Source organism: Leptopilina heterotoma, unplaced genomic scaffold (assembly GCF_015476425.1).
Source record: "Leptopilina heterotoma isolate Lh14 unplaced genomic scaffold, ASM1547642v1 Lhet_152, whole genome shotgun sequence".
NCBI classification, from domain to species: domain Eukaryota; kingdom Metazoa; phylum Arthropoda; class Insecta; order Hymenoptera; family Figitidae; genus Leptopilina; species Leptopilina heterotoma.
In genome coordinates this window covers 523,435-549,590 of record NW_025110868.1, presented here as the reverse complement: position 1 = coordinate 549,590, position 26,156 = coordinate 523,435, and the positions used below count along the sequence as shown (strand labels likewise).

General features: G+C 24.1%; 6 protein-coding genes across 7 annotated transcripts; 4 read left to right on the top strand and 2 right to left on the bottom strand.

The window, feature by feature from the left end:
• The first annotated feature begins 166 nt into the window (after positions 1 to 166).
• On the top strand, positions 167 to 5,833 carry LOC122498547 (WD repeat-containing protein 48). The gene is made up of 11 exons (XM_043606322.1): positions 167 to 435; positions 891 to 1,107; positions 1,268 to 1,480; positions 1,643 to 1,938; positions 2,059 to 2,244; positions 3,794 to 4,108; positions 4,231 to 4,333; positions 4,404 to 4,569; positions 4,710 to 4,901; positions 4,989 to 5,235; positions 5,411 to 5,833. The coding sequence occupies exons 1-11, from the start codon at positions 388 to 390 to the stop codon at positions 5,471 to 5,473; spliced, it is 2,046 nt and encodes a 681-aa protein (XP_043462257.1). The 5' UTR covers positions 167 to 387; the 3' UTR covers positions 5,474 to 5,833.
• A 1,657-nt stretch (positions 5,834 to 7,490) lies between these two features.
• LOC122498546 (haloacid dehalogenase-like hydrolase domain-containing protein 2) lies at positions 7,491 to 8,743 on the bottom strand. The gene is made up of 4 exons (XM_043606321.1): positions 8,571 to 8,743; positions 8,131 to 8,427; positions 7,775 to 7,985; positions 7,491 to 7,694 (listed from the first exon to the last, which is right to left on the bottom strand). Exons 1-4 carry the CDS (start codon positions 8,663 to 8,665, stop codon positions 7,527 to 7,529), a joined length of 771 nt encoding a protein of 256 aa, XP_043462256.1. The 5' UTR covers positions 8,666 to 8,743; the 3' UTR covers positions 7,491 to 7,526.
• A 136-nt stretch (positions 8,744 to 8,879) lies between these two features.
• Positions 8,880 to 11,519, top strand: LOC122498545 (elongin-B). The gene is made up of 3 exons (XM_043606320.1): positions 8,880 to 9,053; positions 9,206 to 9,299; positions 11,123 to 11,519. Exons 1-3 carry the CDS (start codon positions 9,051 to 9,053, stop codon positions 11,377 to 11,379), a joined length of 354 nt encoding a protein of 117 aa, XP_043462255.1. The 5' UTR covers positions 8,880 to 9,050; the 3' UTR covers positions 11,380 to 11,519.
• Positions 11,520 to 14,457: 2,938 nt separating this feature from the next.
• LOC122498583 (esterase AGAP003155) lies at positions 14,458 to 15,871 on the bottom strand. Its single transcript, XM_043606378.1, has 5 exons — positions 15,706 to 15,871; positions 15,417 to 15,585; positions 15,131 to 15,325; positions 14,900 to 15,043; positions 14,458 to 14,765 (listed from the first exon to the last, which is right to left on the bottom strand). The coding sequence occupies exons 1-5, from the start codon at positions 15,715 to 15,717 to the stop codon at positions 14,614 to 14,616; spliced, it is 672 nt and encodes a 223-aa protein (XP_043462313.1). The 5' UTR covers positions 15,718 to 15,871; the 3' UTR covers positions 14,458 to 14,613.
• Positions 15,872 to 16,197: 326 nt separating this feature from the next.
• On the top strand, positions 16,198 to 19,668 carry LOC122498582 (X-box-binding protein 1). The gene is made up of 3 exons (XM_043606377.1): positions 16,198 to 16,735; positions 18,777 to 19,274; positions 19,390 to 19,668. Exons 1-3 carry the CDS (start codon positions 16,476 to 16,478, stop codon positions 19,478 to 19,480), a joined length of 849 nt encoding a protein of 282 aa, XP_043462312.1. The 5' UTR covers positions 16,198 to 16,475; the 3' UTR covers positions 19,481 to 19,668.
• Positions 19,669 to 22,073: 2,405 nt separating this feature from the next.
• Positions 22,074 to 25,267, top strand: LOC122498550 (very-long-chain (3R)-3-hydroxyacyl-CoA dehydratase). Of its 2 annotated transcripts, none has more exons than XM_043606327.1 (6): positions 22,074 to 22,261; positions 22,582 to 22,676; positions 22,780 to 22,896; positions 23,209 to 23,443; positions 23,577 to 23,681; positions 24,051 to 25,267. In XM_043606327.1, the coding sequence occupies exons 2-6, from the start codon at positions 22,593 to 22,595 to the stop codon at positions 24,608 to 24,610; spliced, it is 1,101 nt and encodes a 366-aa protein (XP_043462262.1). In that variant the 5' UTR covers positions 22,074 to 22,261; positions 22,582 to 22,592; the 3' UTR covers positions 24,611 to 25,267. The 2 variants fall into 2 exon arrangements, with proteins under 2 accessions (XP_043462262.1, XP_043462261.1); XM_043606326.1 differs by lacking the exon at positions 22,074 to 22,261 and adding an exon at positions 22,285 to 22,477.
• Positions 25,268 to 26,156: the final 889 nt, after the last annotated feature.

The following is a 26,156-nucleotide window of genomic DNA, read 5'->3' as shown; positions in this document are numbered from 1 at the left end:
GTAAATACAAAATTACCCTTTTCAATTAATCAGTAATTTTTTATTATTACTTATTTAACTTAATATTTTTTTAAAATTTCCATAATTTGGCATTTGCGCTTGAGAGAAGGTGTGTACGAAGCATAAAGAAATGGCGCTTGCGCTTGCGCATTGCGATGAATTCTGAAAATCACGTTTTGGAATTCTGTTCTTTGCGGGGAAATAATGATACTCTCGTTGGTAATTAATAAAAAGAAAAAACGCCGTACGTAAATAGTTTATAATAATGTAATATTTTCCGAGAAAAATGGGCAGACTATCAAATTAGATGTAATCGTTTAATGCAACATTGAATTTTCGAATGTTTCCCTGGATTTTGGTGAGCGAAAAAGTTTTTACAAAAATACAATGGCAACTCACAAGACAGGTGGGCAAAGTGCCCGAAAGAAAGTACAGGTACACTTTTGAAAATTATATTTTATTTAATTAAGTTTTTTTTAATAATAACAAAAAAAAAGCAATGTTTATTTTTCTTTTTCTTTTCGTGTAAAGTGAGTCAAACAAATGTTTAAATTTATAGGTTATAAAGCTGAAATTTTAATTTTTTTCGGCTACTTTTTTATATTTAAAATATTTTAAATAGTAGTTTTTGAGCTACTGGAGCAAATTTTTACGAAAAATTTATATAATTTTTTTGTACTTTTGTTCCAAAGAATTATTTTTACATTTTTTTTTGTATACGTGTTATTCAAGAATCAAAAAGTAATAATAGTTATAAAAATATATTTCTTGTTATATTTGGATAGTAAATAAAATAAATTTGTAATAATTAAATTAAGTTGTTAATTTAATTATATTACGAAAAGTGGGAAACAATTTTGAGAGAAAAATAAATTATTTTTTCTTTTTAGGTTTCAATGGTTATAAGAGATGAAGTGGAGAGAAAACATCGCGCAGGAGTTAATTCCTTGCAATATGATCCAAATTTGCATAGGTTGTACTCTGCTGGTCGTGACAGCATAATAAGAATGTGGAATTGCACAAATATGAATGATCCGTATATTCAATCGTTGGAGCATCATACGGATTGGGTTAATGATATCGTACTATGTTGCGGAGGAAAAAATCGTACGTATTTTGGTTAATTTTCCTATTAATTTTTTAAAGATTTTGATGAAAAGAAAAGTTGATTTTATTTTCACTATATTAATTTAATTCATTTAATTAATAATTAATATTTTACTGTTTTATTATTTAATATTTTATTACTTATTTTTTTCTTTTTTAGTTATATCTGCAAGTTCGGATACGACAGTAAAAGTTTGGAGTGCTCATAAGGGATTTTGTATGTCAACATTAAGAACGCACAAAGATTATGTCAAGTCATTAGCTTACGCTAAAGATAAGGAGCAAGTTGCGAGTGCCGGTTTGGATAGGGCAATATTTCTTTGGGACGTTAATACACTCACGGCACTAACCGCTAGTAACAATACCGTAACAAGTAAGAAATACACTCAATTATCTTTTTTTTTTTTTGAATATAGAAAAATTCTAGTTAATATTTTCTATTTACTAGAAAACGAAAAAAAAAGAAAATCTTCAATAAAACTTCGGGTGTAATAAAAAAATTGAAAATAAATTCAAAATATTTTTCTCTTTGCAGCATCTTCACTCTCTGGAAATAAGGATTCAATATATAGTTTAGCGATGAATCCATCGGGTTCAGTTATTGTTAGCGGTAGTACGGAGAAAGTGTTGAGAGTCTGGGATCCAAGGACGTGTAATAAATTGATGAAATTAAGAGGTCATACGGACAATATAAAGGCACTAGTTCTCAATAAAGATGGCACGCAATGTTTGTCTGCCAGTTCGGATGGCACTATTAAATTATGGTCTCTCGGTCAGCAACGTTGTGTTCAAACGATAAAAGTTCACAGTGAAGGTGTTTGGGCCTTGCTGGTAAATATTTAAAAAAAAAACTATTTTTTTATACTATTTTTATATTTCTCCAAAAAAAAAACCTATTTTCTCTTTTTTTTTGCAAAAAAGTAAATTACTAATTAATTGAATTTTATCCAGGTGAACGATACATTTAGTCATGTTCTATCGGGCGGTAGAGATAAAAAGGTAATAATGACAGAACTGAAGAATCCACAACGATACAGTTTAATCTGTGAAGAAAAAGCTCCAATATTAAAAATGGTTATGACCCCAGACCAGTCCAGTATTTGGGTGGCAACTAGTGAATCTACAATTAATAATTACGTGAGTATTTTCGGTTTACAATTAGAGAAAAATAATATTCTTTCTGGAAATACCTTTTTTAAAAGTAATTAAACGAGTGCAGGCTTCGCACTCATCTACTAAAACCTATATTATTCACTACTTTTTTTTACAATTTGCTACTATTTGGAAACTTTTTTTTAGATTTATGACACTAAAAGCTACTTTTTTCTTTATTTTTCGGGGAAATTTGCATCACTTAAAATTCGCTAATAGTTGAAATAAAAAAAAAAATTCTAAAAATTGTAATAAAATTCTTTAAAACGATTCAATTATTCTCAAAAACTTTTCGAAAATCAATGATTTAAAATACATCTAAAAATTTTCGAAAGAAATCAATTTAAAATATTTTCATAAAATTCTACCGCAATAATTCAATCATTTTCACAAGCAATAACATTTTTCATGAAAATTAAATTATTTATAAAAATTTTAATAAAATTCCAGGCAAGAATAAAATTATTTTCGCATAAATAATAAAATACTTCTCAAGAATTCAATTACCTACTTTTAAAAATTTTAATAAAATTCTTCACAATTATTCAATTATTTTTCTAAATAATAAAATGTTTCACGAGAATTCAATTATTTAAAAAAAATCCGTTATAAGAATTCAATTATTTTCCTAAATAATAAAAATTTTCACGAAAATTCAATTATTTAAATAAAATTGACAAATTCTTTAATTCTTTCTATAATTCTTCACAATTATTCAATTATTTTCCCAAATAATAAAATTTTTCAAAATAATAAAAATTTTCACTAGAATTCAATTATTTTTTAAAGAATTTATAAATTCTTTGTGTAACTTTTCATAATTATTTATTTATTTTCCCAAATAATAAAATTTTTCACTAGAATTCAATTATTTAAAGAAAAATTAAATAAAATTCTTTGCAAAAATTCAATTATTTTCATAAATAATAAAATTCATCTCAGAAATACAATAATTTTTTAAAAAAATGATAAATTCTTTAATTCTTCACAATTATTCAATTATTTTCCCAAATAATAAAATTTTTCACGAGAATTCAATTATTTAAACAAAAATTAAATAAAATTCTTTGCAAAAATTCAATTATTTTCATAAATAATAAAATTCTTTTCAGAAATTGAATTATTTTTTAAAAAAATGATAAATTCTTTATAAGAATTAAATTTTGAGAAACATTCAATTATTTTTAAAATTATTCTTATATTTAAATAGTTGAATTTTAGTTGAACTTTCTAATGTGAAGAATTGAAATTAAATTTTATTAAATAATTTGATTTGTTTACTTTTAAAAATTACTTTTAAATACAATTGTATTTTTTAGGATAAAAATTTAGAAAATAATTGAATTTTTCAAAAATTTAGAATTAAAGTTCTCAATTTTTTTAATTCGTAAAAATTAATTTTCGATAGCTACTTTTTTTACTACTTTTTTCAGTAATAAAGCTACTTTTTTGATACTTTTTTAAAATGAATTATTGAGTGTGAAGCCTGCGAGTGCGAAATCTGTATTATTTTGTTAATTTTTTTGAATTTCAGAGTATTTCATTTCGAGGCGATCAATGCGGAGATTATTGTGTGGACGGTATTGGAAATGCGGTGGGCGTTATGATACCACAAAATTCAGATCCAGTGCAAAGGATATTGGGTGGACCGGCGATAAGACAATGTTACGTTTTAAATGACAGGCGGCATGTTTTAACCAAAGACACTGAGGAGAATGTATCACTTTATGATGTATTGAAAGCGTCCAAAGTTGAAGAATTGGGCCACGTTGATTTCGATCAGGAAGTGAAGAATCGTAATAAAATTGTTTTCGTTCCCAATTGGTTTAATGTCGATTTGAAAACAGGGGTACGTGTATTATTAAAATTATTCATGCGAAACAAGAAAAGAATTTCTATACTTTAAAAAAAAAGGAAAAAAATTTGAAAAAAGAAAATATTTATGAAAAAAGAAAAATATTTATTTTCTAGATGTTAACAATTCATTTGGGTCAAGATGAGAACGATTGTTTTTCCGCGTGGGTTTCGGCAAAGGAAACAGGCCTAGCTGAAGACGATGCAGTCGATCAAAAAGGTGAATACATTTTTATTTGAAAATTTTCTGGAAAACTGGAATTTTTTTTACTATTTTCTTGTTCTTACAGTCAATTATGGAAATCTACTTCTACAAGCACTTTTGGAACAATGGTGGCGACCATTGCACGCCGATGATGAGAATGAGACGAACAGTAACGATGGTAATGTCCCAAGGCATACGCGAGGTGGAAATCCTTATTTTTCCGTACCTGGACACACGCCCGTTATTTTCAGGTTAAAATTTTTAAATATAATTTTCTATTTTACTTTCGCTTTCAATATTTTCTCTAATATTTTTATTTTAAAAAAGTATTTCTATCAAACAATATTTTTTTGTAATATAAAAAAATACACTTTTGTTTTTTTGATTACAGTGAAGTGGGAGGTAGAACATTATATAGATTACTCGTTCAAGACGCCGGTGGGGAAACAGAAGGTGTTTTATTAAACGACACTGTTCCGCCCTGGGTTCGTGATATTGTTGTCGATAAAAATTTGCCAAAATTCATTAAAATTCCATTTTATCTTTTACCACATTCCACGTCTGGTGTGAAGAGTTTAAAAAAGTAAGTTGATTCTTTGATTCTTTCTCAGGAAAGAAATAATAATTTTTTTCCAAGAAGAATTTAAATTTTCCTCTTTGTATTTTCAAGGGATCGCCTAATAGCCAACGATTTTATACAAATACGTAAAGTCGCCGAGCACGTTTACGACAAAGTTTTGGGAGCAGGAAGTGATTCTGGTTCGGTTGCCGGTGGTGGAAATACAGTTTCCAGCGGTTCTCCTGCCGGCGATAGAGCAAATACGGATTCAAATGCCGATAACTCGTCATTGGCTGAAGAAAAAGTCGAATTATTGTGCAACGATCAATTACTGGATCCTTCAATGGATTTGAGAACCGTAAGTTTAAAAAAAAACGCTTTTCATTTAATTTTCTGTTATATTTTAATATTCGGAATATTTTAAAATTCAAAATATTAATTCAGAATATTTTAATATTCAAAATATTAATTCAAAATAATTTTTTTTTATTCAACGTGAAAAGAAATTAATATATAAAAAAATTAATTTTCAGGTGAGACATTTTATCTGGAAAAGTTCAACGGACTTGACACTTCACTATCGACCAGTGAAATAAGTTGGAGTCGTGTTTTTTGAACAAAAAAAGAGAGAGAAAAAAAATGATGATCATTATACAAGTGTTCCTGATTCTTTTCAATGACAAAGTAGGCAATTATTCCTATCGATATTTAATATAGAAATATATATCTATATACACACGTAAAATCTGGATCAATTAGTACGCGATAATTATACGAAAAAGAGAAAAACTTAGCAAAAAAAAAAAAAATTGCTGCAAGACTTGAGCGTACATATTTTATAAAGAAAAAAAAATGATTTTTTAAAAAATATTCATTAGAATTTAAAAAAAAAGAAACAAACTTTGTAGTAGAAAATCTTAAGTTCCACCAGGTTCCACGATTTTTAGAAACTAAAAGAAAAAAAAATCAATTAAATTTCTCCCAGTTTTAAAAGGGATCTTCCTTTTCTTCTGTCAAATTTTCACATTATCACTGTGTGTTCAATTTCCTTTTTGTTCGAATTTATAATAGAAGTGATATAAAAATTTCCTATTTTTGATCAAATGAAAATTTAAATTATTTTTTCAAAATGTGTAATTTTCTTTTAAAGATAATATTATTTTTTTTTTTTTTTTTGAAGAAAGAAAGAAAACAAACAACTGAAATCAACTTGTAAATAGAAAATCGATATAAAATTAGCTTTATTAAGTTGTGACTCCCAATTTTCTTCGTGCCATCGAGTCTTACATTGTACAATAAATTTTCATAATTTAAAATCAAACTGAATGTATATATATTCATTAAATTTCATCTTCATGTATTTTTAAATTAAAGTAAGGTTTGTATACCATACCTGAAAAAAAATATTGTTTCTCTTTCTTTTGGCAAAATTATTAACCCAGCGAAAAATTTAATTTCTTTTCAGATTCGTTAAGAGTGGAAATTAAAGGAAAAATGAGTTCGTTAAAAAGCACTTCCATTTTCTTTTAGTGGATAAAAAATTTGAATTTAAAAAATAGATTTTTAATATATCGTTAAATTTTATAGATTTATATTTATAAATATTTACAAAATTTGTATTTGAATTTAAATTTGATAAACTGGCACTTTTTGAGTTTTATTTAAAAACATAAAAATTTAAATATTGAAATAACATTTTATTTCGAATGTTTATTTGTAATTCACTGATTAACTAATTTTAATTATTTATTGTTTTTGAAAATTTTAATAGAATTCTTTGCAATAATTTTAGTATTTTTAATCCAATTTTAATTACATTTCTTATAAGAATTCAATTATTTTCAGGCAATTTTTAAGTCATCGAAACAATGAAATTATTTCAGTTTTAAAAATTTTAATACAATTCTCAAAATTTCAATTATTTTCATAAATTCTAAAATTCTTTAAAACAATTTAATTGTTTCAGTTTCAAAAATTTTAATATAATTCTAAAAAATTCAATTATTCTCACAAATTCTAAAATTTTTTTATAAAATTCAATTATTTTCCAAAGCTCTAAAATATTTTGTAGGAATTCAATTATTTTCAAAAAATTGTGATAAAATTTTTGGAAAAAATTCAATTTTTTCATAAATTCTAAAATTCTTTTATAAAATTCAATTATTTTCAAAAATTGAAAGGAATCTTTTGTAGAAATTCAATTATTGTTCTAAAATTTTGATAAAATTCAAAATTGAATAATTTTCAGAAATTCTAATATTCGACAAAATTCAATTATTTTCAAATATTCTAAAATTCTTTGTAGAAATTCAATTATTGTTCTAAAATTTTAATAAAAGTCTTCGCAAAAATTCAATTATTTTCAAAAATTCAAAAATTTTTAGAAGGAATTCAATTATTGTTCTAAATTTTGATAAAATTATTTTCTAAAATTATGAAAAAAATTCTTGAAAATTAATTTTAAATTTAAAAAAATTATGATAATATTCTTTTTAAAAATTAAATTGTTTTTATAAATTTTAAAATTCATAACAGAAATTCAATTATTTTAAAAAAAATTTCATTAAATTCCTGGAAAGAATTCAATTTTTAAAAATTTTAATAAAATTCTTCTTCGTCTTGACTATTTATTTCATTTGTAAGAATAAATTATTTTAAACTGTTGAGAATTTCATCAACCGCTTCGACGAAGGACTTGCAAACTTTCGTTGGCGAAGGTGTTATTGTATCCTCATCGCCAGGACGATATTTACCTGTTTGCACTAAAATTCCCCTCATTCCCACTGCCATCGCTCCGGCAATATCATCTTTTACATCCTGCGTTATGAGAAGGTAAGAATTTTTAATATTTCCCTCAATTATCATAAATAATAATAATAATTATTATATAATCTCACGTCGCCAATCATAATAGCTTCTTCCGGTGAAATATCTTCTAGTGCTGCTTTAAAAAATTCTGCACTTGGTTTTCCTACAATTTCAGCTTTTGTATTTGTTGCGTATTCTAAACCTTTAACAAATGCACCAGGTCCTAAAGACAAACCGTCAGGCCTTTTATAATAACGACCCTCGTGAATAGCTATAAGAGAAGCTCCATTCAAGATTAATCTAAAAAACGAATTTTTACATTTAGAAAAAAGACGTTTTTCTTTTATTCAAAAGAATGAATTTTTCTTTTGAAAAATTAATTTAATTCAATAATGAATGAATTTTTCTTTTGAAAAAAATAATTTTTTTATACAATTGTCTTTACCTGAAGGCATTATTTAAATCGTCGTAATTAAATTTTTCAGGTGCCAAACCAATAACAACGGAATCATGTTTTTCCGTTTTAATCAAATCTTCAAAATCTTCCATTGCCGCTGAATCAATCAAGAGATATGGATTTAAGCAACGTTTAATTATTGTTTGTCTCGCAGCTGCTAATGAACTGAATATTTCTTCCTTTTTTATATCAAATCCAAGATTTTTTAAACGATTATACAAAACATTTTTCGATTCCTTCGTCGTATTTGTAACGAATTTTATTTTCTTATCCGTACTCCGAAGTCTTTGAAAAAAAATACATTTCTTTTATTGACCATCTACTTATTTTATCGAAAAGCATAATAATATAATTTAATGTAATAATACAACTAAATATAAATCAAATATAAGATAAAAATTTAAGGAAAATGAAAATTAATAATTAACCTGCATAAAGCTTCTTGTGCTCCAGAAATTGCCAAATTATCAATATGCAAAGTACCACTAAGATCTATTAAAATAGTCTTTATTTGTTTATTCATTATTATTAATTTGTTGCCCTTTATTGAAATATAAATAAACAAAAACAGCCGGTACTATTATTATTATTATTATTATTATTATACATATACAAAATAGACTTCCCAACCCTGGTTTCCTCGGAGTGGCGCATATGAACTCACCTTTAATGATCGATTGTTGCAAGTTATCGATAATTTGTTACGGCGCCAACTTCAGATGTTTGCTTTTTGGCAGAGAGAAACACCAACTTTGGAGTTTGGCTTTGGCCACTGCAGTTTTGTGTTGAAAGGAGTAAAGACATAAACTTTAAGGGCATTTACACAACATTGCAGTGCACTTTATTTGTTAAAATTTATTTATTAATAGTTGAATTTATCGAATTTATATCTTAATTATAAACTCAAAATGGTAAGTTTATTATTTCTCTCATATTGTTCTTTAAATTGTCAAACAAACAAAAAAATCAAAGAAATTGAAAAGAAGAAAAAAGCAAAGTGGCCTCAGCTGATATTATAATATATATGAATTAACCTCAAAAAAGAAAATAAAAATTGTTTTAGGATGTATTTCTAATGATTCGGCGAAAAAAGATGACTATATTCACTGATGCAAAGGATAATACGACTGTTCTTGAGCTTAAAAAAATTATAGAAGGTGAGTTTATTTATTTTAAATATAATAATTTTGTTTGTCGTTTGTTTTGAAAAAGGAGAGAGAGAATTGTAAATCAAACAAGTTTTTACAATGAATGGAATTTTACATCCTTACACAAATTTCAATTGTTTTTTTTTTAATTTTCCCTAAAATTAGTATTTTATATTTTTTGCAAACTTGATAAAAAAAATTATCAAATTTGAGAAAATTCAAGTTTGTTAATTTTTCTCGTTTGAATAGTGTACCAAATTTTTCAATTTTTTCAAAATTTATTTAAATTGACTTTAATAAGAATCATAAAAATTAACAAGTATTAAGAAATTCGTTTCAGTTTTTTTATCTTTTTAAAAACACCTGTATTACAATTTTTTTGACGTGTAAACTATATCTAAATTTAGAATCTATTTTTAACAATGAAATATCAAACTTTTTTCATCTTGAAATCTACTGTTTACAAATTATTAATATAAAGAAATTTTGTTAGTTTTTGTATAAAGAGAAAATGACATTTTAATGTTCAATTCAGGTACAAATTGGTGAAAGAAAAGAAGATTTAAATGAAAAGTGAAAAATCTTTGACTTCGTCTTTGTGTGAAAAAATACATTATTTTGCCATTTAAAGATAATTAGTCTCTCTTACCTGAACACTGAGTACTTTCAACTCCTTTTGTATAAAAAAAATTCTTAGAAGCAATTAAACGAATTTTCATAAAATTCTTTCAAACCATTCAGTTATTTCCAAAAAATTTTCGCAATTCAATTATTCTCATTATCTATTATTTTAATAAAAAAATTGCCCATAAGAATTTTATTAAACTACTTCGCATAAACGTTCAATTATTTTCATAAATAAAGAATTTTTTACAGGAATTCAATTATTTAAAAAAAAACTAATTAAATTCTTAGTCAGAATTCAATTGTTTTTAAAAATTTTAATAAAATTCTTGGAAAGAATTCAATTTTTTCATGAATAATAAAAACTCATCGCAGGATTTCAATTATTATTTCAATTTTAAATCAATTCTTTAAAAAATGCAATTATTTTTAAATATTTGATTAAAATTCTTCGAAAATTCTTCGTATTCAATTATTTAAAATAATTTTGATATAATTTGTTCATTAAAATTTAATAATGATTTTCAATACATTTTCAATTGAATTACTTGAAAGAATTTCATTCTTTTCAAGAATTTTATTGAAATTCTTCGTTACAATTCAATGATTTAAAAATTTTTGATTAAGTTCTTTATAAGAATTCATTTTAAAGAAATATTCAATTATTCAATAAATTATTTATTTCTGTATCTACTTAAAGAATTTGTAGAATTTTCTAATAGGAATTGATTGAAAATTGAATTTTAATTAAAATTTTAGATAATAATTGAATATTTAAAGCATTATAGCGTGAATTTTGAGAAATAATGAACTTTCAAGAGATTTTTTGAATTGGAATCTTTGAAAATTTTAATTCTTTTAAATTTGCAATCTTAATATTTTGAAAAATTATTAATTTATTATTCGCCTAAGAAATGATTAAAGTTTTGAATAATTTTATTTAAAAATTTCAACTAAAAATATGATTGAATTTTTCAAGAATTACAGTTGTAATTTTTAGAAATAAAAAAATACATTGAAACCATTTAAAATCTTTTAATTCCCGTGAAAAAATAAATAAATATTTAATTATTTATTTGAAAAAAAATTATTCTATTTTTGAATGTAATTTAATTTATAAAAATTATGAAAAAAATGGAGTCTTGTCAAATTTAATATTTAAATAAATTAAAATTATATTAACTGACATTTGAAATAAAATTTTGCAGGTATACTAAAAATTCCGCCGGTGAATCAACAGTTGTTTAATAAAGATAATGTTGTGATGGTCGATAGTAAATGTCTCTTTGAATATGGATTAACACCAACAACAGCGAAAGCTCAATGTCCAGCATTGATAGGTCTTGCAATTCGTCAGGATTCGGGAAATTTCGAAAATTTGGAAATGACACCATTTTCACTGCCACCTGATCTTCCTGATGTGATGAAATCACAAGAAACCAATGGACAAGAGCAATCTCCTTGAACTCAACACAATTTTGTGAAACAAAAAAAAACAACAAAATACCAGAAACAATTATTTCACAACATCTCATCAAATTTTGAACGAATTTCTTCTTGTGAATCCGATCAAAGTAATAATTGTGAATACTAGACGAATACGAATTTATTTTATTTTACATATATATATATTGTATACAAAAAAAAATTTCTAAAATTCAGATATTAAATTGAATAATAACTGAATTTTATAGATAATTTATCAAAATTTTCTTTTCGTATTCTCTATTATCCGTGACTATAAATTTTTTTTTAAATTTAGAATCTTGTACAAAAACAAAAGAAAATCTCCGGTAACAAAAATATTAATGAATAGAATGCTCAGAAATTCTGATATATTTTTTTTGTATGTTTCCTTTTTTTTAATTGGAAAATTGACTTAAGAACATTTTTAATACAAAGTAATTTATAAAATACAAAGCGAAGAATTTTTTTCATATTTTCGATTTTTAAAAAACTATTTATATTTTGAAAATAGAATGTAGTGAACAAATTTTCCCAAGTAAAAATATGTTAAAGAAAAATCCAGTGTTAACAAGAAAAATTAGTTTTATTCCTATTTTTTAAAAATAAAATATTTTTTCTCAAATATTTTTGTTTTTTTTTCTTTTTAGAAAAACAGAAATAATATAGTTTTAATTTTATTTTTCTAAAAAGAAAATAAATATTTTAGATTTATTTACATTTTTTAGAAATAAAAATGTTGAAAAGTTTTTCTATTGAAAAGATTAGAATTATTATTTTTGTTTAGAAAATTACATTATTCGTCAAATTCAATGTTTTAAAAGTTATTTTTTTTTAAATAAACTTTCTTTTTCACAATGTATTGCATTTGTTCTTAAGTCTAGAAATTTTATACTCACAAGAGTGGTTCAATTATTATGCAAGAGTTAAGAATTTGTCATGTTTTTTCTGTTCAAATCGAGAAAGATAAGAAAGATCAACATAGTTAAATAAAATAACATTTTTTTTTTAATTTTCACTTATCTACATAAAAAAAAGTCACACGCTTTCTAATAAAAAAATTATAAAAAAAAAAATTTCTTTGAAAAACAAAAATTAATATATCAAAAGATAAAATTTCAAATGAAATAAAATTTTTAAATAAACAAAAAACTAAATTTTTCTGAATTGAAAAAATTTATTTTCTATATGAATAAAATAGTAAAAAAAATTATATTCGTTAGTTTCGTCTTTTAATTTAAAAGAAAAGCTATGAATGAATTAAAAAGATTTAATTATTATAATTGTCGAAAGAAGGAAAAATTTTGAAGTTTTAAACTTACATAATAATTGAACATCTCTTTAAATATTTTGGCAACTGATAAATATTATTTATAAACATTTTTTTCTATTTAAAAAAAAACAAAACTTGTATCATCCTAGATTTTGTAAATATATTAAGAATATTTAACTATTTCAAAAAAAACCTCCCCTGTTAACTCTTCATTCCCATTAATTTAGTTTGTTATTTAAATTTTTCATTAACTGCATAATCATAATTATATTCATAAATTGTAATTTAATACATTCGAATATTTTTTTTTTTAAATAACATTTTTTTTTGAGAAAAGAAAAATATTTATATCGCTATAAAATACCATTGTGATATCTCGGAGAGTAATAGGAATGCAATATTCATTTTATCAATTTGCTGAACGTATAATAATTAATAATTAACTGTCGATTATATAATAGTGGAGCTTTTTCAATTTAAAACCACTTTGCACTTTTGTAAAAACCCAAATAATGTTATTATAACTTTTAACGAAAACTACTCGATTTATAGATATTCTCAATTCTTTAAATTCGAATGTAAAAAGTAATTGAATTTTAATAATTGAAAGTTTTAATAATTATTAATTAATAGATAAATTTTTCCATATATTGAAAAATATTTTGTTTTTACCATTAAAAAAATTAAAATATCGAAACGAATTATTAGAGAAAAACGTCTTTAAATCAGATTGCAAATTTTAAGATAAATTAAATATCAATTATTACAATTGATAATTTTTATTTTTAAATTTAATTAATGATTGAAATTAAATTAAATTGAAATTAAATTAAAATTTATTTTAATTAAAAACGAAATTAAAATTAAAATTTAATTTAATTTAAATAAAAACGTAATTGAAATTGAAGTTTCATATTTAATATTAAATGTTTAATAACAAAACAAATATTAGTTCTATAGGAAAATTTCTTTGTTGAAAAATGAAAATTGTAATTAAATTTGAATTTTCATTTAAAGTTTATTAAATTTAACCTTATCAATAAATTAATAAATTTAATATTCGAAAATATGTTTTTAAATCCCTATAGCGTGTAAGCGTAGGACAATTTTTATCCAGTTTTTCAGTAATTTATTCACTACTCCCTTTTTTTTAAATACAAAAAACTTTCTCTGTAATTTTCATCTCAAAAAAGTAATGCATTTTTTTTCAATTATACAATATTGGAAATTTTATGAAAAGTTAATTACAGAACAAGTTTTTCTATCGCTTTTATAGTAAAAAAAAAAATATTTACATCTATGACTGATATAAACTTTAATTTAATAAATAATTATTTTTGAAAAATTAATTAATTGATTAATTAATTTAATTATCAGAAAAATGAATGTTTTAAAAAAAAGAAGGAAAGTTTCGACGAAGTAATATGTGTAACGAACAATTAAAAGTTCGCTGCGGCACTAAATATAGTTTAAATAAACAAAAAAGATGCAAAAGTTTTAATACAGGAATTGATTTTTAATTTGTATTCAAAACATTCAAAATTTGAAAAAGTAAATTATTGACTCAATTTTTTAATTAAAGCTTGCTTGGTAAATACAATAAGGTGGTGCCTTTAAGCGAATAGCTGTAAATTATTAATGAAAAACAAAAAACTCTAAACAATAAAGAAAAGAAAATTATCCTAAGTTGTACATAAAATAATTTCAGCTTTTCTCTTTTTGATAAAATAGGGTTCTTTATTGAATTTCACATTCAATAATTATTAATTTAATCATTGTAATTTGAGGGAATAAAATTATTCAATATTTACTATTTTGACTCTTGTTATTTTTGTATAAATGTTTTGCTTTTTTTAAAATAATTGTATTACTATTTTTTATATCGATTTTCTTTTCTTTTTCCTTTCCTTCTCTTCTTTTTTATTTGACGTGCAAAAAATTGTGTCTAACCTGAATTGAAAATTATTCTCTTAATTCTTTGGAATCGCTTTTTTTCGATAACATTTCGAGAATAAAATCATTATAAATGAATTTCTTGCCTGGAACATAATGACCACCTTCGTGAATAAATTTCTTTTTATTGGAAAATACTTCACTTAATTCCTGCGCCATTACTGAAAATAAAAAAAACATTACTGATCATTTTTTTTTTGCTTTCAAATAAATGGTTTTATTTTTCAAATAAAACACAATTTAAGTAATACAATTTTTCGATTATTAGATTATATTGGAAAAATCGTCTACTTACAAGTTGGAATTATTTTATCGCCCTCTCCATAAACGTGTAATGTTGGTAATTCAATTTTAATGTCCTTGTAAAATATCGCATGCGGCTCGCAAAGTGATTTAAATCCAGAAATAAGAATCGCAAAATCAAATTTAATCGGCGAAACTAAAAGATAAAATATTTTAGTTATAAGTATATAAACTTTGGAAAATTTAAACTAATAAATTGTTAAATAATAAATTGTTTTCTCACTTTTTCTTTGTTGCATTGCGCAGAGAATTGAAACAAATGATGCTCCTTGAGAGAAACCAATTATTCCATCGAATGGACCTGATTGTTCAAAGGTTTTCTCCACTAATGCTAAACTTTCATCAAAACCCACTGATAAATTACTTGGTACTGTTGCTTTGAATACTTTATTTTCTGTATTAAACCACCAACCGAATTCTGACATTAAAAAAAGAAAATTTTCAAGTTTAATTTAATTAATTTAATTTACGTTTTATTATATTTTTTACTAAATAAATAAATATTATACCTTCTCCATTGTTGTCTTCCTCTTTTTCCTCACTACTTTCCAAAGGTGGAACTTTATGAGGAGCTTTTATAAAAGTAAAATCAATTTCCTTTTTGAAACTTTTTCTAAGTGATCCAAGTTTCCCACTGAAAGTAGTATCCGATTGACGATATCCGTGAATTGCCAAAATCTATGAGTAAAACAAACAGTTTAAATTAAAAACGAATTCGAAAAATTCTAATTCTTGTCATAATTATTGAAAAGTCTAAAATGTATAGTAATTTAAATTGTACTCGAGACACTTACGCACTTTTAACTTCATGTTCTAGTCACTTTTTTCGAAAATATTTTTAGGTTTATTGCTGAAATCGTTAAAATTGTTGTATTGTTAAAAAGATTAAAAACAAATAACAAATGCGGTAATCTGACAGTTTTAGGTTATGTATTGTTGTGAACCACGTGATAAAACTCTACTATTCCTTCGGTCGGTAATATCGAAATCTATAATCAAAATTTTTGTTTATAGGTTAGAAAGCAGACATGTTGTCAAAAAAAGTCCATAAAAGTTTCAATCTTCCATCATAAAATAGTGCGTGAATGTCGTGAATTAATTGAAAAGCTCCGAAATTTGAATGATGTAATTAAATGAATTAAATAATCGATTTATTATCACGATAATAATACCGTAAGTGACGTCAAACCAATCAGAAATAACCACATACAATTCTTGTGACTATCAACCAATCCCTACTTTCTGGAGCACACTTCGATTTTATTCCCCACAATTTCTCAGTTTGCATTCGCATGAAATAGAGAATATTACATCAGACTGTGAGTGAACTGTTGCTTTTTTTAAGAAAAACAAAATTCATTCATCAAACATCTTTCAAGGAAGAAAGACGCTATTCTCGCAAGAAAACGAAATACGTTTTTCATTAAAAAAAAAAAAACCGAGTGCAGCTCATTGGTTCCTGACAATTTTGACAAGTGTGAAACAAGTTTTCGACAATAACATTGTCTGCTTAAAATTGTTTCTTTTTTATTTATTTGTAAAGTAATTATTTCTTATGGCAGTTCATAATGAATACTATGAAAAGTGTCATCATTACATTGCCTAAGGGTCATTTAAAAAAGGACAGTTTATTATCAACTGGAACAAAATTAAATTTCACAACATCAATTCTCACTGGTGATAAGTTGAAAATTGATAACAGAATAAAACAAGTGAAACATATGGATGAAGCAATGGATACAACAATTTTAAAACAGGAACCAATTAATATTCGTGGAAAGAAACGGCGACTCGATCACCTCACGTGGGAGGAGAAACTTCAAAGAAAGTTAGTTATTATTGATTATTTTTATTTTAATACACTTTTGCATTTATTATTTATATATCTTTACCGCGCGGTCATAGAATTTCTTTAACCTCGATTAAAAATTTAAGTGACTTGCGTTCTTGCGTTTGTCATAAATAGTAAAAATGACGCAACTTCGCAAATTTATTGATTCTTACTCACTTTTCACGCAAAGAATACAACAAATTTTATATAAGTTATTTTAAAATTACTTTAAACAAATTGTATTAAATTTATATTTACTTTATTTTTTTTTCCTTATTTCTGTATTTCATATTTATTTGTTATTTTGTTCGTTTATTTTATTTACTTTTTACTTTTCAGGTTTCGCACTCATCTACTAAAATCAACTGTTTACTATTTTCTTACGCTTTGGATATTTTTTTAGATTTATGACACTAAAAGCTACTTTTTTCTTTATTTTTGGGGGAAATTTGCATCACATTAAATACAATTAATTTCCCATAAATAATAAAATTCCTCTCAAGAATTCAATTATCTACTTTTAAAAATTCACAATAATTCAATTATTTTCCCAAATAATTAAATTTTTTCACGAGAATTCAATTATTTAAAAAGAATTAAATAAAATTCTTCGCAAAAATTCAATTATTTGGGAAAATAATAAAATTCTTCTCAGAAATTCAATTATTTTTTTAAAAATTCATAAATTCTTTCATTAATTCTTCACAATTATTCAACTCTTTTCCCAAATAATAAAATTCTTTTCAGAAATTCAATTATTTTTTAAAAAACTGATAAATTTTTTAATTCTTTCTTTAATTCTTCACAATTATTCAATTATTTTCCCAAATAATAAAATTTTTCACGAAAATTCAATTATTTTCCAAAATAATAACATTTTTCACGAGAATTCAATTATTTTCCAAAATAATTAAATAACATTCTTCACAAGAGCTCAATTATTTTTATAAAAAATAAAATTCTTTAGAAGATTTCAATTATTTTAAAGACATTGAAAGAAACTTTTGTTAAGAATTAAATTTTTTCATAAATAAATGAATTCCTTACAAAATTTCAATTATTTTCAAAAATTTGAAACAAAATTCTGGTCAAGAAATCTTTTCGAAGTAAAATTCATCCCAAAAATTAAATTATTTTTTATAAATAATAAAATTCTTCTGAGGAATTCAAATATTTGCAATACAATTTTAATAAACGTCAAAATTCAAATATTTAATTATTTAAAAAGAATGAAATAAAATTCTACTGAGAAATTCAATTATTTTTTTTAAAAATTGATAAATTCTTTCTTTAATTCTTCACAATTATTCAATTATTTTCCCAAATAATAAAATTTTTCATGAAAATTCAATTATTTAAAAAAAAAAAAAAAAATAAATTAAGTTCTTCACAAAAATTCAATTATTTTCATAAATAATAAAATTCTTCTCAGAAATTGAATTTTTTTTTAAATTGATAAATAGAATTAAATTTTGAGAAACACTCAATTATTCAATATATTATTTATTTTTGTATTTAAATAGTTGAATTTCAGTTCAACTTTCTGATAAGAATTGATTTAAAAACGAATTTCAGTGGAAAGTTTAGATAATAATTGAATATTAAAAGCGTTATAGTACGATTTTTGTTTAGAAATAACTAAATTTTAAAAGGTTATTAAATTGAAACTGTTGAAAATTTTAATTGTTGTAAAACTGTAATTAAAGCTAATTTTTGATATTTTTTTAAAAATTAATTTTTGAGTGTGAAGCCTGCTTTATTTATTTTTTTCCTTATTTCTTTTCCATTTTTATTTTTTATTTCGCTAATTTATTTTATTTACTTTTTACTTTATTTTTTTTTTCTTATTTCTTTATTTCACTTTCTATTTTGTTCATTTATTTTATTTACTTTATTTTTTTTTATTTCTTTATTTCACTTTCTATTTTGATCATTTATTTTATTTACTTTTTATTTTATTTATTTTCTATTTATTTTTTCCTTATATTTTATTAACTTTTTCGGATTATTCTTAACTATTGGCATTTTTTTTGAGCAGAAAATTGAAGAACAGAGTGGCGGCGCAAACATCGCGTGACAGAAAGAAGGCGAAACTTGACGAACTCGAGGAGACGGTTCGCATGCTGACTGAGAGGAATGACATTTTAATTCAAGAATGCACGATGCTGAGGACGGAGAACGAAACACTGTTGAATGAAAGTGAACGATTGAAGATTGATTCAGAGTCAAAGAAGGACGAGCGACTTTGTTCGATGTGTCAAGGTCGTGTCGACTTTACTGCACCTACATCGGGATCAGCAGAATCTCGGGTTAACCCTCTGCCGCAGGGTGGGTCAGTACAGTCGGCAGAACCTCTGACATTGACGCCAAGTGCAATCGTCCTTCTGAAGATACTGACACTCTCCCTCCTCTCGAGGAATTGTTCAGCGAACTCCAAGGGGACGATTACATCGACAGACTCGAAGAATTGGCCGAGAGCCTTCTGCGAGAAGTTACCGCAGAAGTGGAAGCACATTCTTCTCGACCAAATGAGCAGGTAATTCTACTTCTTCTTCTTCTTCTTCGTATAGTGAATTTTCTGTTCAGTGACAACTCTATTTTAACTAAAAGAAAAAGCGAAAATAAAAAAAATAATTTCCCCTCTTTTTTAGATATCAGTCAAGAAAGAAACCACCGGAACACCTGCAATGGTGGATCAAGCATCAAAAAACATGGAAACCAATAGCAATCCAAGAGGTTTGACAACAACAACAACAACAACAACAACAACAACACAAGTTTCCCATTCGTCAAATGGATTTTCAAGTAACAACAATAATCAATTGTCAAAAAATCAGGATGTGAAGATAAAGCGCGAGCCAATAAACGATGTTGACACTGTTTATGGTACTTATGACGAGGCAACTAATTGCATAACAATAATTTATCCCGGCGACAATGACGATATTAAAATACAAGAGAGTGTACAAGAAGTGTCAACGGAAAATTTAACGACAAATCAAAAAGACGAACAGATATTGCCAACAGTTGTAACGCAATTACAAACTTATGTCGATCATCTTTCGCCCTTTTCATGTCAGGATTCAATGTCACCGGCTTCAATTCATTCGGATGATACAGATGCAAGTACGGCAACTGCTTCAAAGAATGATTCGAATTTTTCCGATATTGGCTATGAATCGCATGGTTCGCCATTCGATGAAACTGTAAACGTTCCTGAAACATCGACATTAACCGATTTATGGCACGAGAGTTTCACAGAATTATTTCCCAGTCTAGCTTGATTGGAAAATCATTGTTGATTTTCCTCGATTTCAAATTTTCATTCTATGGAAATGGGAAACAAATTTATTGAAAAGTGATGAGATAAAAAATAGTTTTGAATATTTCTTTTTCTCTTTATTAATATTGAATTTTTCTTCTCATTTCCTATTTTTATTTATTGATAGAAATATTTTTTTAATTGAATTCCAATTTATAATTTTATTCATTAATCCGATAATCGGATTTTAATTATTTATTTATCAAATTTTGAATTTAATTTTCAAATTCAAGTGAATATTTTTGTATTAAAAGAAATTAATATCAAATTAAAATTTTAGTCTTTTTTATTTAAAAAAAAAAGTTCGAAACTTATTTTTATTGCGAAACTTTCAATATATTTTTTTTCTGAATTTAATCTGTGATATTAAATCGTGACTTATAAAAAAGTTTCGTTTGACAAAACTGATGCACTCTCTTATTATTTTAATATTGTATTTATATAATTCTCTTCGTGTAAGTTTATGTGAATTTTGAAGACATTATTTTTGCACTTCATTGTAATGATATGTTTAATATTTTTTTATAAGTATAATTTTACTGATACTTAGTTTCTCTTCATTTTTATCAAAATGGATCTTTTTTTTCTTGTGTTAGCACAAGTGTGTTGAGTTAGCCTCGCGTAAATAAATATTTAATTGAATATTTATATAAATATAAAAATAAGTATCATAAAGGGAAAAATTGAAGTAAAATTCATTTCATAAAAAACATTGATGTCAATAATTTGTGTAAATAAATTTATTATTCATTTTGTAATATCTTCAACTATTCCTGGGGATTTGGAAAGCACAAGTTATGAGTGAAATACAAATACACTTGATAATCCTCAAAATTAAATTACGTTTGTCTTTTTTATTTACGATCCTTTTTATTTGATTGATTGACCCTTTTTACTTGATTAGAGAAAAATTGACTTTTAACAAGTTTTTTTTATCTAATTTTATTCTTTTTTTATTTTGTCTAATATTTTAATGTAACGATAAATGATTAATGAATATAATAGAATTGAAAATTTACAATTTGTTTCTTTTTATATTGCCTATATACAGTTCATTATTAACATTTAAACAAGAAATATTAATTATTAATCTTTCATACTTATTTAAAACTTCACTATTCTATGTTTGTAAAATAAAAAATATATATTTATATTATTTTCATTATATTATATTTTTATTGTTTATTATTTTATTTTTTAATCTGCCTAGGTAATTATTCCTTACTTGAAATTTTATGTCTAAAAAATATTTTTCATAATTTGTTATTTTCAATTCTAAACAATTGAAAATTGAATTTTTTAAATTTGACAATAACAATGGTAAACATAACCTCAAAATTCTATCTGCTTAAAAGGTTTAAAATTGTTTTCTATAATTATAAACAAACCTTTTTAAATATTCTCCGAGCATTTGAAATCAATAATATTTTTTCAATATCAAGAAAAATAATACTGAAAAATGTTTGTTTACAAGGTTTATACCATTTTTTACGACATATTTAAAGTCGGTAATGTCAATCGCGTCAATAATAAAATTGCACATTACTCTTAATAAAATGTACATATAATAATAAAAATTTGATAAATAGATTAATCTTAACTCACTAATTGATTTACAATCATATTCCAGTAATAAAACTAATTAATAATTGCATTAATTAATGAATTTAAGTGAAAAAACGTTAGTTCCGGGTTTGTCCGCAAAATATAGGTAGATGTCGCCCCAAAAAATGGGGTTTTTTCATAGTTTTTGAGTTTCCCATACAATTCGCCTTCGTCGTAACTAGCACTCTCATTGGCTAGATTCAAATTTGCGCGCGAACCAACAAGCCAATGAGAGCAGTATAAAACCTAAAGGTGCATTTCCACATGAGTCGCTCTCATTGGCTTGTTGGTCCGCGCGCAAATTTGAATCTAGCCAATGAGAATGCTAGTTTCGACGAAGGCGAATTGCATGGAAAACTGAAAAACTACGAAAAAACGCCATTTTTTGGGGCGACATCTACCTATATCTTGCGGACAAATCCGGAACTAACGTTTTTTTACCTAAATTAATTATTTAAAGCAATTATTAATTAGTTTTATTACTGGAATATGATTGTAAATCATCTGGAAGGATATAATTAAGTTATTTATTGAATAATAGTTATTAATATAGTGACGTATATTATATATCAATGTTTTAATTACAACTTTTTGAGGTTAGGAAAATGATGTTGAATTGTTATTGTTATTAAAAGACGTTCACAGTACAAACTCCACAAATAATTTTGTAACCTCGAAAAATAAATATAATAATATATTTTTTTAGTGTATTTTGAATATTTTAAATTGTTTTTTTAATTCAGGATAAATAACAAAACGTACTGTTTATTTTAGAGTAATTGTAAACATTATTTAACCTTTTATTTTAGAAAGTAAGTTACATAAAACTATTATTGATATTTTTCTCTTAACTTTTTTGAAGCTTTGTTAGTGATTGTTTTGTTTATTTACAATATATTTTTGTTTTTTAACATAGTCTTATAAACAATGACCGAGTATTTTAGTCCATTTGTATTCTGGGCTCAAACACCAGAACATATTTCGCTTAAAATTGATCTCCACAATGCCAGGGTGAGTCTTTCAACTATTATAATTAAATTATAGAATAGGTATTAATTATTTAATTAATTATATTATTTATAGTACAGAAAGTAATTGAAGTTTATTTTTTTAGAATGTTAAAGTTGAAATTGAAGAGAAACGTCTGATATTTCTTGCCCATGGACGAGGGGCAAGGGGACCTAATGATTATAGTTTTATTCTTGATTTGCATTCGGCAATCAATCCTGAGGTATTTTTATAATATTCTATTATAGATGAAAAAGAAACAATAAAAACTATTTTATGTTTATATTTTTTTTACTATATTTATTTATTATTTACTATTTCTCTATTTATTTTAATATTTACTATTATTCTTATTTTATTCTATTATTTACTATTATTAATAAATAATTAAATATAAATGAAGAAGAATACAAATATTTTTCCATGAAGTAGAAAAATATTTTTTTTACCTTTTATACTTTTTTAACATTTTTTTAGAGTATAAAAAACAGTTATTTTTATGAAAGGAAACAAAAAGAAAAAATAATTTTTTCAGGAAAGTCATTATAAAGTTATTGAGAGACAAATCGATTTTATTTTGGTGAAAGAAGTGGAAGGTTGGTGGCCACGCTTAACAAGTCAACCGCAAAAGCCTTCTTGGTTGAAAATTGATTTTGATAAATGGAAAACCGAAGACATTGACGATAATGATGATGAGAAGCGTGATATTCAACAAGATTATCCCGATATGTATGATAAATTGCACAAAGAGGAGTTTGGCTATCGAAAAGGTAAATAAATAATTTACAATTACTTACCTTTTTTTCTTTTTTTGAATTAGACATAATAAGAAAAAATTTTGACACAAAAAATATACAATAATTAAAATACTTTTCTTTACTCAATAATTTTTTCTTATTCCAGAGGATTATAAGAAAGTTTATCTTATATTTTACAATTTAAGTCAATTCATCGGATATTTTTACATTCTTTCTGTGATGGGTATAAAATATTCACGTGACGGTCCAGGTTAGTGTGATTTAGTTAGTTAGTTAGTTAATTTAAATTACACAATTAATATTAATAGAGAATTTAAATTATTTATTCGACGATAATAATTTTTAAAAAACCAATAAAGAAATATTTGGAAGAAAAGAAATAAATTAAATTAATTAAACTATATAATTTCAACTGTATTAATTAAATTATTTTAAATCAAATTAATTAGAATTTTTAATTTAAATAATGTCAATAGTTAATTTTAATTATTATTCAATTAAAACAGTGAATTAAAATTATTTTAAAGTATTTTTCAATTAATAGTGAATTTAAATTACTTAATGGACGATAATAATTTTAAAGAAAGAAATACTCTGATGAAAAATAAATTGATTTCAGATTCAATGAAAGACACATATCAAATAGTTGGCGGTATAATGAGATTTGTGCAAATTCTCCAATATTTAGAAGTGATGCATCCAATATTTGGTTACGTGAAGGGAAATGCATTTATACCATTTCTCCAAATATCAGGTCGTACGTTTGTTTTATTTTGCATGATTGAGGCCGAGGAGAGAATGCAAACGAAGCCAGTTGTATTTTATGTTTTTGTTGTATGGTCAGTTATTGAAATTGTTCGCTATCCATATTATTTGAGTCAATTGTTAAATGTTGAAATAACAATTCTAACATGGATGCGATATACAATGTGGATACCATTATATCCATTGGGCTTTCTTTGCGAGAGCATTATTATTCTTCGTAATATTCCATATTTTGAGGAAACATTAAAATTCACTGTCTCATTGCCAAATGCGTGGAATTTTGCTTTTCACTTTCCCACTGTATTGAGAGTTTATCTTCTTGTTTTATGCCTACCTGGCATGTATACAATGATGAAGCACATGAGGAATACGAGATTGAAAAAGCTCAGTTCGACTAAAAGGAAAGTCAAGTAATTTTCTTCCTTTTTCCAAAAACAAAAAAAATTTCCACGCACTAAAAAATTATTTTTTAGTGAGCATTTTGAAAAATGATTCTAAAGTTCCGCATTTTTTATTGAAACGAAATTTATTTATTTCTTCTTGAAATTAAATTCTTATTAACAATAAATTTGCGTTACTGTCAAAAAAAAAAAATTAATTCTAAATTTTCTTAACATTTTTAATACAAAAAACGTAAAAATTTCATTCAGTTGAAGGATCGAAACTTATTGATCATTTTGAAAAACAAAAAAAAAATGGACCATCTTTTGGGAAAGAAAACTATTTTTCGCAAGAAGAATGTTTTTAAAAATTCTGCTTTGAATTTCTGATATCGAATTTTAATATAGAAAATATTTCTATATTAATAATTATTAATTTTAAGTTCGAACAAAAAAAAATTGAAAATAATATTGTGGTCTTTTTGGAGCGTGAGAGATGAAAAAAAAATGTCTACAATTAGAAATAGCTAGAAAAACCATTACTAGGTTATTAATAAATTTCGAAATGTATTTATTACTCAAAGTAAATTTTTCCTGAATTAAAATCCAGGAATTTTTCTACGTCATTTTTTTTAATAATATTTATAGTACGCCAGGAACAATAATAACAATATTAATAATAATACAATGAAAAAATATTTATACTTTTTTTATTTGAAAATATTTCAAATACTGAAATAATTGATTCAAATAATTTTTTTCTTCAGTGTAATAAATCAATTTATTATGTAATAAAAAAGATTGTTCATCAAAGTTTTTCTGTTTTGGTAAAAAAGATAAATCGAAGCATTGATTTATTATTATATATTATTATTATTTGTATTATAATAATAATACAAATAATAATAATATATAATAATAAATCAATTTTTTTATTATTATTATTATTATTATTATTGTTAATATTGTTAATATTATTAGTATAATTATTATTGTAATTGATAAAAGTAAATTCGATAATTTCGATTACTATAATTGTCAATGAAATCGCTATCAAACAATAATAAAAATTATTATTTGAGAGCGATAAGTTATCTCGCCCATTTATGTCCATGCATAGCGATCGGAAAATGAAAAGAAAAAAAAAAGAATTGAGATAATTATTAATGAAATTTCAATTGTACATACAGTATTTTAATCTATGGAAATTTGTCGATAAATCTTATACACTTACGTATATATTTAAAATGTAATTCTTTGATACAAAATGTAGTGTCTACCTTGTAGTCGAGAAAAATATTTTTCAGAAAGTTTTTTTTAAAATTTAATTATTGTGAATTATAAATTTTGTAATTATAAACCATTATTTACTGGGATATTAACAAATTTCAAAATATTTATCGCAAGTAAATTTTTTTTGAATTACAATTATAACTGAATTACGATTATAATTTCTATAATTATGACTTGAATTACAATTATAACTAAATTAGGATTATAATTTCTATAATTATAACTGAATTACAGTCATAATTTTTTTTTAGAATTATATCCGAATTATAATTATAATTAAAATGAAT

Bases quoted from the DNA above. Each gene is read 5' to 3' on its own strand.
- LOC122498550 (XM_043606327.1), top strand. From the start codon at position 22,593: ATGACCGAGTATTTTAGTCCATTTGTATTCTGGGCTCAAACACCAGAA. The intron at 22,677-22,779 runs GTGAGTCTTTCA...TTATTTTTTTAG, and splicing joins TTGATCTCCACAATGCCAGG to AATGTTAAAGTTGAAATTGA. The intron at 22,897-23,208 runs GTATTTTTATAA...TAATTTTTTCAG, and splicing joins ATTCGGCAATCAATCCTGAG to GAAAGTCATTATAAAGTTAT.
- LOC122498582 (XM_043606377.1), top strand. From the start codon at position 16,476: ATGAATACTATGAAAAGTGTCATCATTACATTGCCTAAGGGTCATTTA. The intron at 16,736-18,776 runs GTTAGTTATTAT...TTTTTTGAGCAG, and splicing joins GAGGAGAAACTTCAAAGAAA to AAAATTGAAGAACAGAGTGG. The intron at 19,275-19,389 runs GTAATTCTACTT...CCTCTTTTTTAG, and splicing joins CTTCTCGACCAAATGAGCAG to ATATCAGTCAAGAAAGAAAC.
- LOC122498546 (XM_043606321.1), bottom strand. From the start codon at position 8,665: ATGAATAAACAAATAAAGACTATTTTAATAGATCTTAGTGGTACTTTG. The intron at 8,428-8,570 runs GTTAATTATTAA...TTTTTTTCAAAG, and splicing joins GCACAAGAAGCTTTATGCAG to ACTTCGGAGTACGGATAAGA. The intron at 7,986-8,130 runs GTAAAGACAATT...TTCGTTTTTTAG, and splicing joins GATTTAAATAATGCCTTCAG to ATTAATCTTGAATGGAGCTT.
- LOC122498583 (XM_043606378.1), bottom strand. The intron at 15,326-15,416 runs GTATAATATTTA...TTTTAATGTCAG, and splicing joins GGAAGACAACAATGGAGAAG to AATTCGGTTGGTGGTTTAAT. The intron at 14,766-14,899 runs GTAAGTAGACGA...TTTTATTTTCAG, and splicing joins CGATAAAATAATTCCAACTT to TAATGGCGCAGGAATTAAGT.
- LOC122498545 (XM_043606320.1), top strand. The intron at 9,300-11,122 runs GTGAGTTTATTT...AAAATTTTGCAG, and splicing joins GCTTAAAAAAATTATAGAAG to GTATACTAAAAATTCCGCCG.
- LOC122498547 (XM_043606322.1), top strand. From the start codon at position 388: ATGGCAACTCACAAGACAGGTGGGCAAAGTGCCCGAAAGAAAGTACAG. The intron at 2,245-3,793 runs GTGAGTATTTTC...TTTGAATTTCAG, and splicing joins AATCTACAATTAATAATTAC to AGTATTTCATTTCGAGGCGA. The intron at 4,109-4,230 runs GTACGTGTATTA...TTTATTTTCTAG, and splicing joins ATGTCGATTTGAAAACAGGG to ATGTTAACAATTCATTTGGG.